Source organism: Neolamprologus brichardi, chromosome 1, assembly GCF_056152115.1.
Source record: "Neolamprologus brichardi isolate AB-2024 chromosome 1, ASM5615211v1, whole genome shotgun sequence".
In the NCBI taxonomy this organism is placed as follows: Eukaryota; Metazoa; Chordata; class Actinopteri; order Cichliformes; family Cichlidae; genus Neolamprologus; species Neolamprologus brichardi.
The window spans coordinates 26,825,728-26,842,628 of NC_142104.1; the positions used below are offsets into that span (position 1 = coordinate 26,825,728).

At 41.1% G+C, this 16,901-nt stretch overlaps 2 protein-coding genes across 6 annotated transcripts; one reads left to right on the forward strand and one right to left on the reverse strand.

Annotated features, from left to right (window-relative positions):
- Nucleotides 1–10: 10 nt before the first annotated feature.
- Nucleotides 11–6,420, forward strand: fsd2 (fibronectin type III and SPRY domain containing 2). 5 transcript variants are annotated; one of them, XM_006780437.3, is made up of 13 exons: nucleotides 11–278; nucleotides 369–574; nucleotides 824–919; nucleotides 1,144–1,377; nucleotides 1,544–1,566; nucleotides 2,456–2,577; nucleotides 2,832–2,996; nucleotides 3,132–3,266; nucleotides 3,415–3,568; nucleotides 4,251–4,381; nucleotides 4,714–4,846; nucleotides 4,924–5,100; nucleotides 6,017–6,420. In XM_006780437.3, exons 2-13 carry the CDS (start codon nucleotides 398–400, stop codon nucleotides 6,264–6,266), a joined length of 1,797 nt encoding a protein of 598 aa, XP_006780500.2. In that variant the 5' UTR covers nucleotides 11–278; nucleotides 369–397; the 3' UTR covers nucleotides 6,267–6,420. The 5 variants fall into 5 exon arrangements, with proteins under 5 accessions (XP_006780500.2, XP_087696178.1, XP_006780501.2 ...); XM_087840052.1 differs by having other exon boundaries at nucleotides 11–277; nucleotides 342–574; XM_006780438.3 differs by having other exon boundaries at nucleotides 11–241; nucleotides 349–574.
- LOC102779878 (KH homology domain-containing protein 4-like) lies at nucleotides 6,406–16,622 on the reverse strand. Its single transcript, XM_006780439.3, has 14 exons — nucleotides 16,430–16,622; nucleotides 15,234–15,498; nucleotides 15,017–15,136; nucleotides 14,813–14,889; nucleotides 14,541–14,593; nucleotides 14,205–14,410; nucleotides 13,479–13,687; nucleotides 12,580–12,640; nucleotides 12,257–12,314; nucleotides 11,797–12,032; nucleotides 11,412–11,516; nucleotides 8,177–8,262; nucleotides 7,973–8,091; nucleotides 6,406–7,496 (listed from the first exon to the last, which is right to left on the reverse strand). Exons 1-14 carry the CDS (start codon nucleotides 16,456–16,458, stop codon nucleotides 7,366–7,368), a joined length of 1,755 nt encoding a protein of 584 aa, XP_006780502.2. The 5' UTR covers nucleotides 16,459–16,622; the 3' UTR covers nucleotides 6,406–7,365.
- Between the last annotated feature and the right edge of the window lie 279 nt (nucleotides 16,623–16,901).

Here is a 16,901-nt window from a genome sequence, read left to right on the forward strand (position 1 = left end):
GACATTTAAATCACATGTTCGGGGATTTCCAAATCCTAAAAATTAAAGCATTTAACTTTTAGTTGTTGTTCCTTTAGAATGTCAGCAAATCTCGGACCTCTGCAGACTTTCGACCACGTTTAATGAATCTATTTCATTAATAACGAACTTCCTGCGTAGATGTTTGGCATGCCTGTGAAATGTGAGCAAACACAGTCCCATCTATTTCTGTCACTGCGGATACTGCTGCTGGCCTGAAAAGGTTGTTTAAGAACCAAACGGCTCCCTTAAATTTCCAGGTAAATTTGTTATCAGCTGCTTGCTCACTGTGGCAGTTCTGCCTTGTTAAATTCTCCTCCGATGTTTCAGGACACTAACGGGTACTTAAGCCTCAGTCCTCGCCTGAGTCCTTGTCATCATGGACTTGTATGAGATCAGAGGAGGTAGGCTGGGTGTGATTGCAGAGGAAGCCGAGCTCCAGGAGTTAAGCAGAGAGTCTACTGCCATGGACAATTTAGGCTCACCTCCATCTCCCACTGGAGCAGAAGATGGAAGTGATGGTGAGGAAGATGCTTTTAAGGAGGGAGAAACTGAGGTGAGGACACTAACTAACTTCCTCTGTTCAGCCACAGTCGTCTCATTGCATTTAATCACTTCTCTGGGAGAACGCCAGCACAATACAGAAGAGTAAAATGAATAGCTGAGTGAGGGGAAACATCTGATTAAGATACACTCATAGTAAACAGCAACATAAACTCTTAACTGTTACCCCTCATTGTAGTCTGTGTTGCAGGTTTGAATTAAATGTGAAAAGAGCTCAAGCTTGCGTTATGACTGCTTTCAGGGGGAGATCATCTTGATTCGCGATCAGCTGCAAGAGAAGGTTGCAGAGATGGAGAGCTTTGCTGGTCATTTGGAAGAGATCTTCCTTACAGTGGAGGTACTACTCAAACGTCCAGTCTGATCTCCTTTGTTTTGACATAATTTTACTGTTTTATTATCATATGAATATGCAGAGATGCCTTTTTCCTTTTTTTACTCATAGACAGTAATAAAGTCGTCACAAGCCCATTTTATTACATCAAATTGTTGTTGTTTTTATTTGTTCTTTCCTGTAAAACAAATGTGTTACCCTCTAACTCTCTCATATTATTGCACGTACAGGAGAATTTTGGCCGTCAAGAGCAGCACTTGGAGCAGCACTACAATGACGTGCTGCAGACACTGTCTCAGCGACAGGATGAGAGCGCGGCAAGGTTGGAGGAGGAGAAGAAGAGTAAGCTGGAAGCCCTGTACGGTCAGCTGCTGGCCTGTGGTCAGGCACTCGATGCCTCCAAGGAGCTCATCGAGACAGCGCAGGAGGTCTACCGCAGCCAGGACAAGAGGCTTTTTTTGAAGGTGATAAATGATTCCACTGGATCATATTTGCAGATGGCCCCAAAAATAAATAAATAAATAAATAGAACATGGCCAGCTAATGCAATTGTGGATATGAAGCATTGATTAGCATTTATTCATTTATTTATTTTGCTATTGAAATGATTTCTTTGGATTTTATTGACAGACAGTTATGCCCACAATTAAAAGGTAAGCATGAGGCTGCACAGTGAGTCTGCACAGTGTGACACTGCAGGTGTGATATTAAGAGATCGAGCATCAATAACATGTGAGATTTGTCTTCCCTTTAGTTTTATTTAACTTGATATATTTTAAAATCCCAGTTGAAGGTCCACTTACTGAACTTAGCAAATGAAAACAAATAAAGAACCTTGAACCTTGAACCTAGCACAAAAAGTAAGGAAATTTGTATTTGGTCAATTATTTTATTTAATTATTTTTTTGTAAGGTTGCTTCCTGCCAATAAACCTATACGTTGGAAAGCCTGTTTATTTTCCCTTAAATGTAGCCACATTTATTAAGGAAAATGCATTTGTGGGCTGAGCAGCAGAGTTGAGTATGTGGGTCGCGCCCTTGAAACACATGCCAAATTTCCTCTTCCAATACCAGTCAGCTTATTCTGCTACTGACTCTTGTTTGGTGTAGTTTACTGGACTGGATGATTAAAGTCTGAAGAAACAATTTATTCATTTAACAAACAGGGCCCTGAGTAGCACGTGGAAGATCCACACACAGCCACAACAGCCTGGCACCTCCTCCTCATGCTGGTCACCAGCTTGGTCACACACTGCTGTGGGATGGCATCTCAATATGGTTGTGTTGGCTGACTTGCGACAAATGCTGTTAAACTGACAATATGTCTTATTTCTTCAGACTTCAATCATTCATATTCATTCATGGGAACAACCCACAGACACAACTCTGCTGAACAAACTCCATCCACTGTACAAAACATGCTTGCATGCTTGATGAAAAGCACGTAAAGTATTTATTTTATGGTCAAACTTTGAACGTTAGCCTGATAACGCACTGCACGCTTTTTAAAATCAGGGCTTTTTTTTGTTCTGTACCACACTAGAATCGAGGAGTTTGCCAAAGACGAGGTTGACCTCACGCTGTCTACATGTCTTGAATTCAACACGCCGCTCGCTGACCTGTCGGATGTCAAAACCATGATGGACTCGATCAACGTTGTTCCAGGTCTGAATCTACAAATCGCCTCCTCTGGTTCACTTTCCGCCTCCTTCTCCGTCACTTGAAAAATACCAATCTAGGAACACGCCGTGTCTTGCGTCACTGAAAATGAGAATCCTAATAATAGGAATCACACAGAGGTGTCAGTGTTGAGCTTCAACCAGAACAGAGCTGTCTTAACATTTAGATTTTTGTACTTTAAAAAGACTTCTTGATAACTGTGCTGAATTTACAGTGAATCTCTGTCAAACAACCCCCAGCTCCATCTGCCCCAGTAATCAATCCCCAGATGCCCAACTCTGCCACTCAGACATCCCTGCGTGTGTGCTGGAGCTTGTTCTCTGATGACACGGTGGAGTACTACGAGCTTTACTACAGGCCGGTGCTGGAGGATACACCAGCTGACAGCGCCTTCACACCGCAAGGTATAAACCAGAGACGCTCCCTGCAGATGTGCACTGCATGATAATGTCACCATCTGCTGCTCAACTTGTATCTACTGATCTCCCTGAAAATATTGTGATCTAAAGGTGTGCTCATCTTTTTGTTTTTTATTTAAGTGAGCAAGGTAACCTTGAAGGAGACGCACTGCACCGTTGCAGATTTGCTGCCCAATGCTCAGTACGAGCTCTGGGTGATGGCTACCAATACCACAGGCATCAGCCCAGCCAGCGAGAAGGCCTTATACATGACGGGTAACAAATGTCACTCTCCAACTACGTGAGGAGTTCTTAAACTTGTGGCAGTTTAAAATAATAATAGTTCTGCCACTTTCCTCAGCTTTGCAATCACTCCAGAGTGGCGTGTTGGTGGGAATAAAACTCTAAATCCTCTCTCCCCTAGTGCCATCACCTCCAGTGATTAAGCAGAGGGAGTGCAGTAGCTGTCCAGAGGCTGCTCTGATCCGCTGGGAGTCAGGAAACACCAACCCCGTAGACTCCTACACGGTGGAGCTCAGGGAGATGGGTGCAGACGGCACAGAGAGCAGCATTACCGAGTAAGAGGTGTTATTAACGAGACCAATTTGGCAAGCTCAAAATTTAACCGTGCTCTCTCCTTGAAATCTGTCACTTTGAAAAGGCCGCGCCTAGAGTTAAAGTTAAAATAGCTCGGTAAAAATAGAAGCGCTTCGCTGGAAACGCAGAGCTTCAAAGACGCAGTACCCCGTGATATTAGGCTCCACTGGCTTTTTCCTTTGATAAGGCTTTTGCTTCAAAATAAACAAGCTGGTGTTAGTGCTTGCCTGGGAAGTTTTGTTTTTTTTGAGGTCCCATGGATATAGAGCTGCTGAATCAAGATGCACTCTGTCCTAGAAAATCTATTCTTAGCTTCAGCCCTTGCAGTGCTGTTGGCCTCAGCTAGAATGCTGTGCCCACATTTGGGGTCATTTTCATTTCTTATCCAGTCGCTCTGGAGAACACTTTAACACTGTGCAGTAAACTATCTTTTTATTATGAATTTTTTTTCAAGGTAGACTTAAACTAAAGAAAATTTTCAATTATCAGTATATACAAATATAAGTTTCTGTTTAACCGCCAGAATTTCAAGGTGATCTTTCAGTGATTTGTGTTTTGGTAACCATACACAATAAAATACAGTTCACAAAGTGATCACTGTTCTGCATTTACTATATATTTAAAGGAGGACGCATGACCCTCATGTCTCAATTACAACCCCAGGTCTATTGTAGCAGTGCCCACCTGTCAGTGTCTGATCCAGCTGCAGCCAGGACGTTACCTCATCTCTGTGAGAGCAGTCAACATCGGAGGGCCCAGTGACAGGAGTGAACCAATTACTATCACCACGACAGGTGAGAAACAACTGGGATCAGCGTTTTCATTATGCTTTTGGCTCACTCATAGGCGGTATGGACCTTATCTTATAAAGCAGGACAGTTATGTCTGTTTGTAACTTTTAGCATCTACTTGTTGAGATTCCTTGTTCCATGTTTGAGACTCCTTTCGCTCAGAAAGAGCATACAAGTTTATTCATTGTTAGCCTTGTATAAACAGAGGTTGCACGATTAGAATAAGTCAATCTGATGTCCTGTGTTTAAGCCGTAGCTTAAATAAATATACCTTCTTACTACATACATGGATTCAGGCAGAGTCTTTGCAATCAAACACCCATTTACCTGTGCAGGTACGTTTTTCTATCTCCTGGAGGACACTGCCCATCCTTGCCTGTCCATCTCTGAAGACGGCTTCACAATCTTTTATGGAGATGAAGAACTTCCCATAAGTGCCATGGCCTTAGATGACAACACCTTTACCAGGTGCGAATAATGGGAACCTTGACTTGCAAAGATGACTCTATACACTTGCAGATGTTTAAATGTCAGTGTCTTTACAGATGTGTAGCTGTCCTTGGGGATCTGATTCCAGTGCGAGGAAGGCATTACTGGGAAGTTGAGGTAGATGATGGGACAGAGTTCCGGATCGGAGTTGCCTATGAGGACACGGAGAGGAACTCGTATCTTGGGGCCAACAGTACCTCTTGGTGTATGAGACACATCCTGAGTCCATCCAGGTAGCAGTCAGTACCAGCCAGGATTCTTTCATCAGCTTCACTGCTGAACACCCTGTGATGTCCTGTCAGTACTCTTTACACATTAGTACTCCTCCAAAATAACTGCACACCAGGGATCCTATAGGTAAACTATGCCTGTGAACAACAGTTTAGCAAATATACAAAAGCACAACTGCTGAACCGCAAAATACTTGTATCTGATTGCTGTAAGAAAGTCCCCATATATTTAATCTTAATCATCTCAGTTTGAACAGTGTCTGAAGAAATCTCTTTTTCAAGACAAGTGCTGTAGTAGCTTTGGTTTTCTGCTCAGTCATTTTTCTTAAATATACTTGTTCCCTGAAAAGAAGCAGACATTTTCACAGGACTACACAGACCTAATAGATGCAGACTTTTCCACCAATCTGATAGCAGAATTAACATGCTGATCCTCTGAGGGCCTACTATTGCAGTTCTCAGAAACTGGGCCAAGACTTTATTTTTAGCATTCAGAAATTTTCCCTTTCCTAAGCAAAAAAAAAAAAAAAAAAAGTGCATCCGTTCTGTGAAACTAAGCCCATTGAAGGGAGAAAAGCCCACAGCTGAATATCTGTTACTTTATAATAGTTTCTATGGCAACTCTTCTTGGAACAAAGCAGGACAGATGAATTATCACATTTAGCGAGTCATTCGCAGCAGCATATCACACGAACCCTGAATATGGCTCCTATTGTGGGCATCTTCTTGTTGATTCTGCCTACGCACAATTTAACAAGCACATTTTTCATTTTCTTTAAGCTGCAGCCATTTGAAATCCTGCTGTTGGCTCATTATTCAGCATCTGCTTTCCTAATGGCTGACAGAGCGGGAAAATCATCAACAGTATGAATAAAATTGCTTTTTTGACACACTCAATAATAATACTTCTTTTTGTTAGGCATAAATACGAGTTTCTGCACAACGGCTGGAGTCCTGACTTGAGGATCACTGTCAACCCCGTACGGATTGGAGTGGCACTCGACTACGACAGAGGAACTCTGTCTTTCTTTAACGTAAATCTGGAACAACACCTGCACACCTTCCACTGTCACTTCCGAAATTACGTCCACCCCTGCTTTAGCCTGGACAACCCGGGAGCGCTTACTGTACACAACGGCATAGAAGCTCCTGAATACACATTCATCTGACATCAGAAGTATCAACAAGAAATAAAAAACCCAGGCTACAAGGACAAAACAATTTTCGTCTTTAATACTTACCAAAGTGCTCGGTGACATCGAACAAAACCAATGTTTGTAACGCCAATCTCCATTAAAAACTGAACTTTCTCACTGAAGACAACACACTGCTTTCAAATGTTTTTATTATAGTATTCCATGGGAACAGGCATACACCATTTTCCAAGATAAGAAAAGGTTTCACTAGATTGTACAATATTTAAACCACCTGTGACTGCAGCAGACTTGAGTGTTTAAGTCCAAAGGGGGAAATAAGGAGCTGTCTTTTCTTTGCACCCCCACCCAAAAAAAAAATGCATTGGAGAAAAAAAATGAAATAAAGGGGGAAAAAAACCAATTGAAATTATAATACAGCTATATTCACATATGTAGAAGGAAAGTCCACCCAGAATACTTCCACACACTGTATAAAGTGGCTAATGATGATGTGTTTGAATTTGCAATCAGATAACTATTTCATAAAAAAATAAAATAAAAAACCCACAAATGTAGCCCAAAGAGGTGTGACATTTTAACATAAATCCACACTGACGCTGAAATAGTTCGCATCTAGACTTCTATATTTACATTTTCTACACAGGCAGCAGAAAGTTTGAATACGCTCACCCTCACTTTACCCCCCCCCCCCCCCAAAAAAAACCCCTCTATTTCCACATGTGTCCTTTTTTTTTTTTAAAAGCATGTTACGACTGCTGTATGAAGACCGATGGGCTTTGAAGGTTGGCTACCTGATCTAGAAGGTATGTCAATAGTAAAAGGGGTACACAAACTTTCAAAGAACTGTTTCCAAGATCCTGACAGAGCTTAAAATTAAAAATGCATCCGTTCTGAAAAACCGAAGAATAAAAAGGACTCTCCCCTGCTTTGTGCAAAGGCAGTTGTCAGCAAATATATTTGTCTTTGTAGTAAATGTGGTGTAACATGCCAGAACAGTGTATGATACAAGGGTGGACTTTTCTTTTGATGCGGTTTGAGTTTGTGAAACTTGCTGATCTACTGAATGTGGTCTATGAATGTCCTGGACAGTGGGGATGGGACGGGGCAGAGGTTATGAGTTATCTGTCTTACTGCTGCGGCTCCTCTCCTCCTCTTCATCGGAGGAATCCCCTCCGTAGGGCACTAACCCTGATGTATCACTGAACACTTTAGGCTTCTTCTCGCACACCTCGTCTTGAACACCTGCAAGAGCACAATAAAGGAAAAAAAGAAAAATGGAGAGAGAGAGAGAGAGAGAAGTAGAAGAAAGGTGGGAGATATGAGCAAGAGAAAAAGAGAAAAGAGAAGGGGGGAGACAAAGCAGGAGAAGAAAACAAAAAGGAAACCCATTGAGGAGCCCCATATTAGCGGTGGTTTTTGAGTTCGTTTGATCCACAGCCAGGGGGAGGGAAGATATCAAATGAAACGGCAGCAGATCACACATCCATAACAGGCAGGTCCAGGGACACATGTTGAGAGAGAAAACAAGGGAAAGACAAAAAACATATACAAGAAGAGCATGTTAGTGAGTTTCACCAGCGGAAGGTTTCACACAGGTCTCCACTCCTCCCCCATTGCTCCACGGGGGGGAGATGCCATTTCATGTAACAGACAACACCACAGAAGAAATATCTGAGTACTCAGGCTCTCAGAGTATTAGGAAATAAAGAACAGCATACCCAATGACGCGGTGCTGCTGGGCAGACTCGCTGGATCATCCGTCACGGCATCTCTTGGCCTTTTGCGTGCAACAGCGGCGGGAGCCACGCAGGGAGGTGGCGGGGGAGGCATCAGAAACCTGAACAGAGAAAAATATGAATATCTACGCTACACAAGACTCACGAAGAACATACAAAGGGAAAAATGATGATCTATGAGCAGACCTTTCTACTTCTTTCTCCTCGCCAACACTGGGTGCAGGAAGGGTGGAATCCTGATGAGCTGGACCCTCTGGAGAGATGGCGTAGGGCTAAAAAGACAAATACAGAACATTCAAGCCTTTTTACAAACTTTCAAAAGAAAAAGCTTGTCTCAAAAGAAAATTATTTTAGCATGTGAAAACCTTGGAAGACACTCAGAGCTTCCCATTAGCTTCAAGTTATTTTGATACTCAGCTAAGGCTGCAACAAGATCCAGCAAGTTTGCTCACTTACAAAGAAATGAACAGTTGCTAATTTTTAATGGTAGTTCCAATGTAATGGAGAGAAACCAGGAAAAAAAACAATTCAGACTTTTCAAGTTATAGACTATCCCCTAAAACCCAGATCCCACAGATAGGCTGTGTGGCACAGAGATGACAAATAATTACTCCTGATCTCATTCAACTCATTATGTGTATCAAGCAAACCTGTCCAGTTACTTCAATTTAAACCTGTCCACCATCATGAGCAAGACCAAACAACAGTGCAAACACGGTGACAAACTACAAAGACACATCTTATTACTGTCAAGCTATACTTTGAGATCAAATATTCATTTCACTCATCTACATGTAAATCATTTCAGAACTTTTATGCCGTTTCTAAGTGAGCCAGCTAACAAATTCAAGCAGGGGATCAAATTAATATTTCCCCCGCTGTATAACACAGACCTCTTGCATGGACTAAGGCATTAAAATCTTTAATATTCTTTTTGAAAATATCTGAATTTAAAGGCAGATCTATAGTAGGGAGCAACTAGAGAGAAATCTGCTTACAAATTACAACCCAAAGTGCTTTTGATGGGAGATGATAGGCACTACAGCTTCAATAAAGTTTGTTTTTGAACTGAGCACTGATAAACCATGATCTGATTTTCATCCAAGCCAAAGTTAGGGCCAAATGCAATCAAACAAAAACAAAAAACCCAAAACAAACCTGTTGTACTTTTCACATCTTTACTGAACAGTAATTACTTAAAAATCTAATGTTATCTTCCTAATTGGAACATGTTGTTAGTACAATACAATACAGTTTTATTTATATAGCACATTTAAAAACCCGAAGGCACACCAAAGTGCTTCACAGTAATATGGAGAGTCAGCATAAGTCAATAACAGGGTACAAATCGGGCACTAGCACAGACAGGATAGAGGCACTAACAGACCAGAAGAGTTAGATAAATACAAAATCCGCTAAGACAAAAACAGCAGTAAATTTAATAATAAAATAATAAATTTTATAAAATTTAATAAAAGATTTAAAAGTGTAAAATTTAAAAGATTTAAAAGGGTATTAACTGGTCAGGAAAGCCAAGTCAAATAGATATGCTTTCAATCTTGATTTAAAGGATTGGATAGAGTCCAAGGCTCAAATAGAAGCAGGGAGGCTATTTCATAGGTTGTGTTCAGCTGAAGCAAAGGCACGACCGCCTCTGGTCTTCAGTCTAAACTTAGGTTGGGCCAGGAGTAATTGACCTGATGATCTTAATGCACGACAAGGAGTGTACAGATTGAGGTCGTCAGTGAGGTAGCTGGGCGCAATGTTATTCAGGATTTTAAAAGTGAGTAGCAGGATTTTAAACTCAACGCGATATTTGATTGGTAACCAGTGTAGATCAACAAGAGCCGGAGTAATAGGGTCAAATTTTCTAGTTCCAGTAAGAAGGCGAGCCGCAGCATTCTGAACGAGTTGCAGCCTTCGAAGAGAGAAGACTTGGAGACCACAGTAGAGAGAATTACAATAATCTAACTTGGAGGTCACAAAAGCGTGGATAAGTTTTTCCAGGTCCCTGTGTGGTATAATGCTTAGCTTTAGAGATCTGGCGCAGTTGGGGAAAAAAAAAAGAAGCAGATTTAACTACAGATGATACTTGCTTATCAAGCTTAAAGGAGCTATCCAAATAGAAACCCAGGTTACGCATAGAATCAGAGAGAGTTAGCCAGGGGCCCCAGCAGGGCAACAAGCTGGTCTCGAGGAATATGGCTGTCGAACACCATAACTTCAGTTTTTTTTCTCATTTAAAATGAGAGAATTATCTGACAGCCAATCTTTAACATCTCTTAGGCAGTCGTACAGGGAGTTCAATGATGCTGACAAATCATCAGTCAGTTGACAATAGATTTGAATGTCATCAGCGTAAAAGTGATAAGAAATACTGTATTTTTCAAATATGGAGCCCAAGGGTAGCATATACAAAGAGAATAATAAAGGGCCCAATACAGACCCCTGGGGCACACCACAACAGAGAGGGGCAACAGAGGAAGAGTATCCTCCCATCACAACAGAGAAGGATCTATCTGTGAGGTAAGAATTAAACCAGTTAAGGGCAGAACCCTTGATGCCTACAACATGCTCTAGCCTTCTCAAGAGTATATTATGATCAACCATGTCAAAGGCTGAAGACAGATCCAATAAAACTAAAATGGCAGGGCGACCAGAGTCAGCAAATACAAGAAGATCATTATAGACTCTTAGCAGGGCCGTTTCAGTGCTATGGTGTGGCTTAAAGCCAGACTGGTATTTGTCAGTAATATTATTTGCAACTAAGTAAGCCTGTATTTGGAGAAAGACGGCTTTCTCTAAAATTTCTGATAAAAACTGAAGTTTCGAGATTGGCTTATAATAGGACATACTTTAACACATACTTTTTCCAGCATGGGCTCCAAATGATCATGCACATGTAGAGTGGAACTGCTGGTGTTTTATTAGCACAATAGTGATTGCCTATATTTCTGACACCATTGAAAATCCGAAAACATAAATAGCAATGGCAGATGTCACAGATCCCCTCCCCGTATTAATCTTTTTTTTTTTAAATTAACACAGTGATACAGATGAAACTAATGTCTGTGATCAAAAAACACTGCTTAGCTCAGTTTGATGGTCATTTGTATTACAGACAATAACTTTCAGCTTAAACACTTGTGTAACTTGGTAAACAACTAACTCAGAAAACAGAAAGCAAAAGAGACGGTCAGTATTTATGCTGAACAAACAAACTAATATTTTCATACAATAATTTCATGAGCTATAATTATGTGTAATTCTGTCCAATGTTGGTTGTTTAGCAGTGATGCCTGAAGCTTCTCTGTTTAAAACCAGACGGACTAATCAGCTGCAATTCAGACAGGTTTATCGGTGAGTAAAATGGGCAGAATTATCTATTAGTGATATGTACAGGTGTTACTCTTCAGCTAACCTTTTCATCCTTAGCCCCCTCCTGGAATTGATGCTTGGGACTTCCTGAGTCAGGGGAGGTATTTAAAGATCCTTCAGGCTCCACTGTCTCACTGCTGCTTGGATCCTTGGGTAGGGCAAAACCAACACATACACATTGATGCTGCCACAGGACTTGAGAAGTAAAACTCCTCCTAAAGACCTCGACGACTTTCATGTCTTATTGCACTTCTAGTGTAAACTTGCACTGAAACTGGAAACTGATTAATCTATTCGGTGGTTTTAGCTATATGACGTCACAGTTTTTGATGGCTCTTTTAACAAACAATTAAAAATGTAGCACTCTAAATCAGCTGACTAATAAATGGGAACTTTAAGTAGTGGCAGCTTTAGACTTTTATAATTACCTGAACAAGATAGGGATGCGGTTTCCTAGGACACACCGGATACTGAACCATTGCCTGAGAAGATGGAGGGTTTGTCGACAAGTTAGAATGACTTGGGGGACCATTTGCCTTACTCCAATAACCAGTGGCTCCTGGATACGCTGAATAGCCGCCAGCATACCCATTTGCTGGGTAGTTATACCAGGACCCCTGGCTAGAGTAATTGCTATTAGGTGGAAATCCATGTACTGCGTATGCTGAAATGAAAGTATAGAACCCTGAGTTAATAGCACATATCACATGGATCAATAACAGGGTGTTTTGACAACTGTGACCTACTATTTCAAGCAATTGCTGACCCACTAAAGACGTCACGGGAGGATTAATTACCACAAGGAGAACGAAGTTAGTCAGTACCTTACATTTGGTCACCCTGTTGGAATTTGCCTGTTTAGTTACAAGACTTAAGAAGAATACTCACACTGTGTCGAGCCCGTGGCTGTGTATATCGACACCATACGTGCATGCTCAGCTCTCACCTAAAGAATGAAAGAAACATTAAAATGATGTAATGAACCAGACAAAACTGCAGCTCTATAATCAGAAAGTTTTGTGGGTAGGTGCAGAGCACTCAAAACCTATCTCTGGAGATCAGGTGGTTCACACTACCACTTTCACTTTTGGAGGTGGGTATCAGTGAAAACTATACGCTTTAGTAGCTTCACTTTCTTACACCTCCTGTAAGACTTTCATGCAATAGAAATTCCCTCTGACATGATTACAGTGATAACAGTGTGTACTTACAGTTTCCAGGAGACTCTCTGTGAGTTTCTTTGCCGATTCCAATCCAGCTGCATTTGGGTGGCTGTAACAAAGGTCCATTGTTAAACAGGAGGTAACAGACTTAGTAAAGGACTAAAGCCACATATTATCATTACATAGACCAACTGTGAAGCCAACACTGTGCCATAACCTTTAAAACTTGCGCTTAATACGTGCTAGCTCAACTCACTGGCAAAGAAAAAACAAAAATAAGCTGCTACACTGTTGGAATAGCAATAGGAAAGGTAATTTACAGGATTTACGTCATTAAAACTGTTTTTCCAGTTTCTACAGAAAGTTTTGTCTTTTCAAAAAGCAGAAATCTCCTTGGATGAGTTCTGTGCCTCTGGATCTCTCCCACATCAATGGTCTGAAGAGACAACTCTGGCCTACACCTGAACCATTTAGCACAGCGGTCCCCAACCTTTTTTGCGCCACAGACCGGTTTATGCCCGACAATATTTTCACAGACCGGCCTTTAGGGTGTCGCGGATAAATACAACAAAATAAAACTAGTACCGGTACCGAAAAAAAGAAGATTTATTCATAACACGTGTGAAAAGACCCAGGAAAACCGAGTTAACGATAAAAACGATAACAAAATAATGCTGAAAACCATACATTTCACACCTGAGCCTCAACTCTCGCGGCCCGCTACCAAACGACTCACGGACCGGACTGGTCCGAGGCCCGGGGGTTGGGGACCGCTGATTTAGCACATGCTGCAGATGCACAGTGTTCATCAGGTTAGTAAAACTAGCAAAAGCCATGCAGCAAACGACCATTCACCTGCAAGCAAGGCTCTAACACTGAAACCATACAGCACATACTGAATGTGTGTATATGTCATTTAACGACTCTTCCGATTAGAATGAACATACCTGATGTAGACATAAAGAGGTTCAAAGGACTCTCGTTTCGATGCTTGTTCTATGTAGCCAGAACCTTTTCCTCTGAGGAAGACTCGAGCTCCCGTCTCTGTCTGGATGTGACTCAGGTACGAACCTGCTGGACCCTCAACCTTTTCTTTCACGTTGAATGAAGGCAACGCTTGGTCCAGACCCACAAAAATCTTTGTGTGCACAAAACTCTGAAGAGAAATAAAGACATGGTTACCTTACCAATACCATGTACCTTATGGCTGTTTAGTGAAATCATGCTTGACATTAGGAAGAAGTGCTTTGTAAGCAGATGCAGTAATCCAAGGCTTTTCACTGTAGACCAGGGACGTTCTCTCTGCTGCTTAATTTTGGAGGCAGGTATCAGTGAAAGCAACATAGTCTCCACTTGCTTCACCTTCTTTACCTCCACTCCCAATAACCTAGAGTGCATAATTAATTTTATATTTCATAACCCTAACTTTATCTTAGATTTTGAGTAATGTAGCATTGTTATACACCCAAATAAACAATCCTACTACTGAGTGTCCCTCAGTTTACTGCCTGACTACAGAATCTTTCTGACTAAGCACTGTTAGTCTTGAACCTTTGGTTACAATGTACAGCTTATCTGTCTTTGTCCAATACTTAAATTAAACATCAAGTTGTTGATATTTAGGGTGTGATGAGTTCATACAAATTTGACTTTATTTTTAATCATCTGCCTACCCCTAAATGAGGAGCTGCTGGTCGATGACCCTGGGCTGGCACTGAAGTGGTATTGGGCATCCGTGGCACAGTAGGAGGAACGACAGGTCGAGGCGGCTGAGGGTAGAGAGTAAGCGGTGGAATTACAGGCACCTGCTGTCCCCCCGAGGCTGCTGAGGTCCTCATCACATCCTCAGAGATGATCTCCTTTATCCTGATTACAGCCTCTAATGTTGCAAAGAAAAGTGACCGATATTTGAGCATCTGCCACATCAATTGTTACATGCTGTGACATTTGTGAATTACATTAGATGATGTCAGCCTCAGCATATTAAGCCAATAAAATGTGATACTTACTGTTGACTTGTTCTTGGGTCTTTCCCTGAACGTGCAAATACAAAGGTCTTTGTCTAAAGGAAAGAAAATTGGTCAAGGACAACATTTTACACTCCTCTTTATCACTGCAAAACTCAGTAATTCAAGTTTGTCTGTTTACTTTTATTAGACGAACTTCACTATTCTAGTAAATAATTAATGTAGATTTTCTTAAGACACAATATGCAAATGGGTGGGAAGGGGGGGGGGGTCTACTTTTGCAGAAACAAAGTATTAAGACTTGAAACACATACCCTCCTGCTATTCCCTTTTCAGTTTCTGTCATGAAATGACCTTTTGTTGAAACGATGGCTCCACTAAACTGACGAATCTGAAAAAGGTAAAAGAAGATTTTAAAAAAGAAAAAAAAAAGATTTTAAGAGACAACTTGTTTTAAAAGTTCTTAAAGTGTGACAAAAGTGTTAAATGGAACACTGCTATGGTCACTTTCCACCAACCTCCTCCTGTGTTTTGCCTTTAGTAAGAAGGTCCCTGCAGTTGAGTGGTACATCATTTATGTCGACTTCAGTGACCACCATCTCTTCTGTAACAGTTGGCACAGGCACACTTGGAGGAGTCTAAAATATATGAAATAACACAGAAAACTTTAACTCCATTAATAACCACAAAAACATACATGATACAGTTATTCAAAGCAGCTCTCTAACTGCACACCTTTGCAAGTAATGGTGGAGGAGTCAACAGCTTTCCTTTTGCCATCAACATAGCATTTATTTTAGCAGCCATTGCTGCAGCCATTTCAACTCCTCCCTGAGGAGATTTTCCTCCCGTTTCTGGTGCCTGGGAAACTGTGCTGTTCGGTCCAGAAACGACTCCTGACAATGAGATAGGGTGGGCTGTATTTTCACTGCTCTTCTGCGGCTGTATGTCTACACTCTGTTTAGGCTGGGCTGGCTTATCCCAACGGCTGGTTAGGCACCTGAAAAAAAGATATACTATAACATATAACATTCTATAACTATAATACTATAACAATCCAAGTTTATCAAATTATTTATTGACAGTGTTCCTATACCTAACGCTTTTTCATCTTTATTTCTTCCTAAATGTTTTCCATTATGTCTTGGGAAATACTTTACTTTGTTTTGACACGTGTTACGCAAATAAAGTTATAATTATTATTATTTGACTAAAATAAATATAAACAAAAAACAACTCCGTGACGTCAAATAAAAGGGGACTAGGTATTTTAACCTAAGGACAGCCTGAGAAATACTACATGAGCTCCCATATTACCACTGTCCAAACCAGTCATTGGAATTTAAAGTAACGGCACAACATTTTGACTGTGCTATAATGATCTGTTTAGATACACTAATACATTGTGGTATCACAGGAAAAATTGCCCAACACTTCGCTGATGATGCTAAACAGTAAACGTGGTGAATAGCTATTTATTTTAGCCAATCGTATTCCGCGTTACTAGACATCTCTGTCATACCGGTGCATTTCAATGTTTTAACAATCGTTCGTGTGTAAAATCTGTGGATTCTGGTAACGGTAGAAGCTGTTAGCTAGCAAATAAGACGGCGTTAGTCATTGCTAAGCTATCAGACGCCGAGAGCTAAGCTAGCTAGCTATCAAGTTACGATACTGTTTCACGAGTTTTTTCAATGAAATATAATTTTGGTGTACACTGAACACATAAACTCAGAGTAACCCATGTATGTTGTTGGATTTTTTAGCGTCAAATAACACCCTGCAATCTAACTTTTACTAACAGGCCATGGTAGTGCTGGCAGTTAGCAGATTAAGCTAACAAACACTAGCTTACTGTTCGGTGAACTCTGCAGTGTGGCGTTAGCTTGTGTAACGACTACTCAGTTCTAACAAACTAAACAGACACTCACGGTGTTTGCCCCGTCATTCCTGAAGACATAGCACAACTCCACTAAATAGATAGTAAATTTATACTAGTTTTCGGATACAGTACAAAAGCTACACGGCCTTAGCCATCGGTCTTCTTTCTCTCCTGCTCCGGCGATTTCTTCTGACGACTTGTCGCAAAGTCTGACTTGGCGGAAGCGCAGCTGTCCTCATGTTCTGGAAGAGTCTCTCTCACTTTCAGTACGCTTCATAACAAATCAAGGCTCACCTGGTTAACGTAGCGTTATGCTAGTAGTGGCCCGGATTTTTCAGCCTGTTGATTTAAAATAAAGTAAAAGAAAAGAAACACTTTAAAAAGTTTATTTTTTTCTCCCCCCAGCATCTCAAACCGAAGACAGCGCGAACACAAAGCGCTTATTTTCCATTTTGCGTGCAATCTCAGGCCGAAAGCATCAAATACAACAGGTTTGTCTTTTTGTACAGTTCCGCATTTTC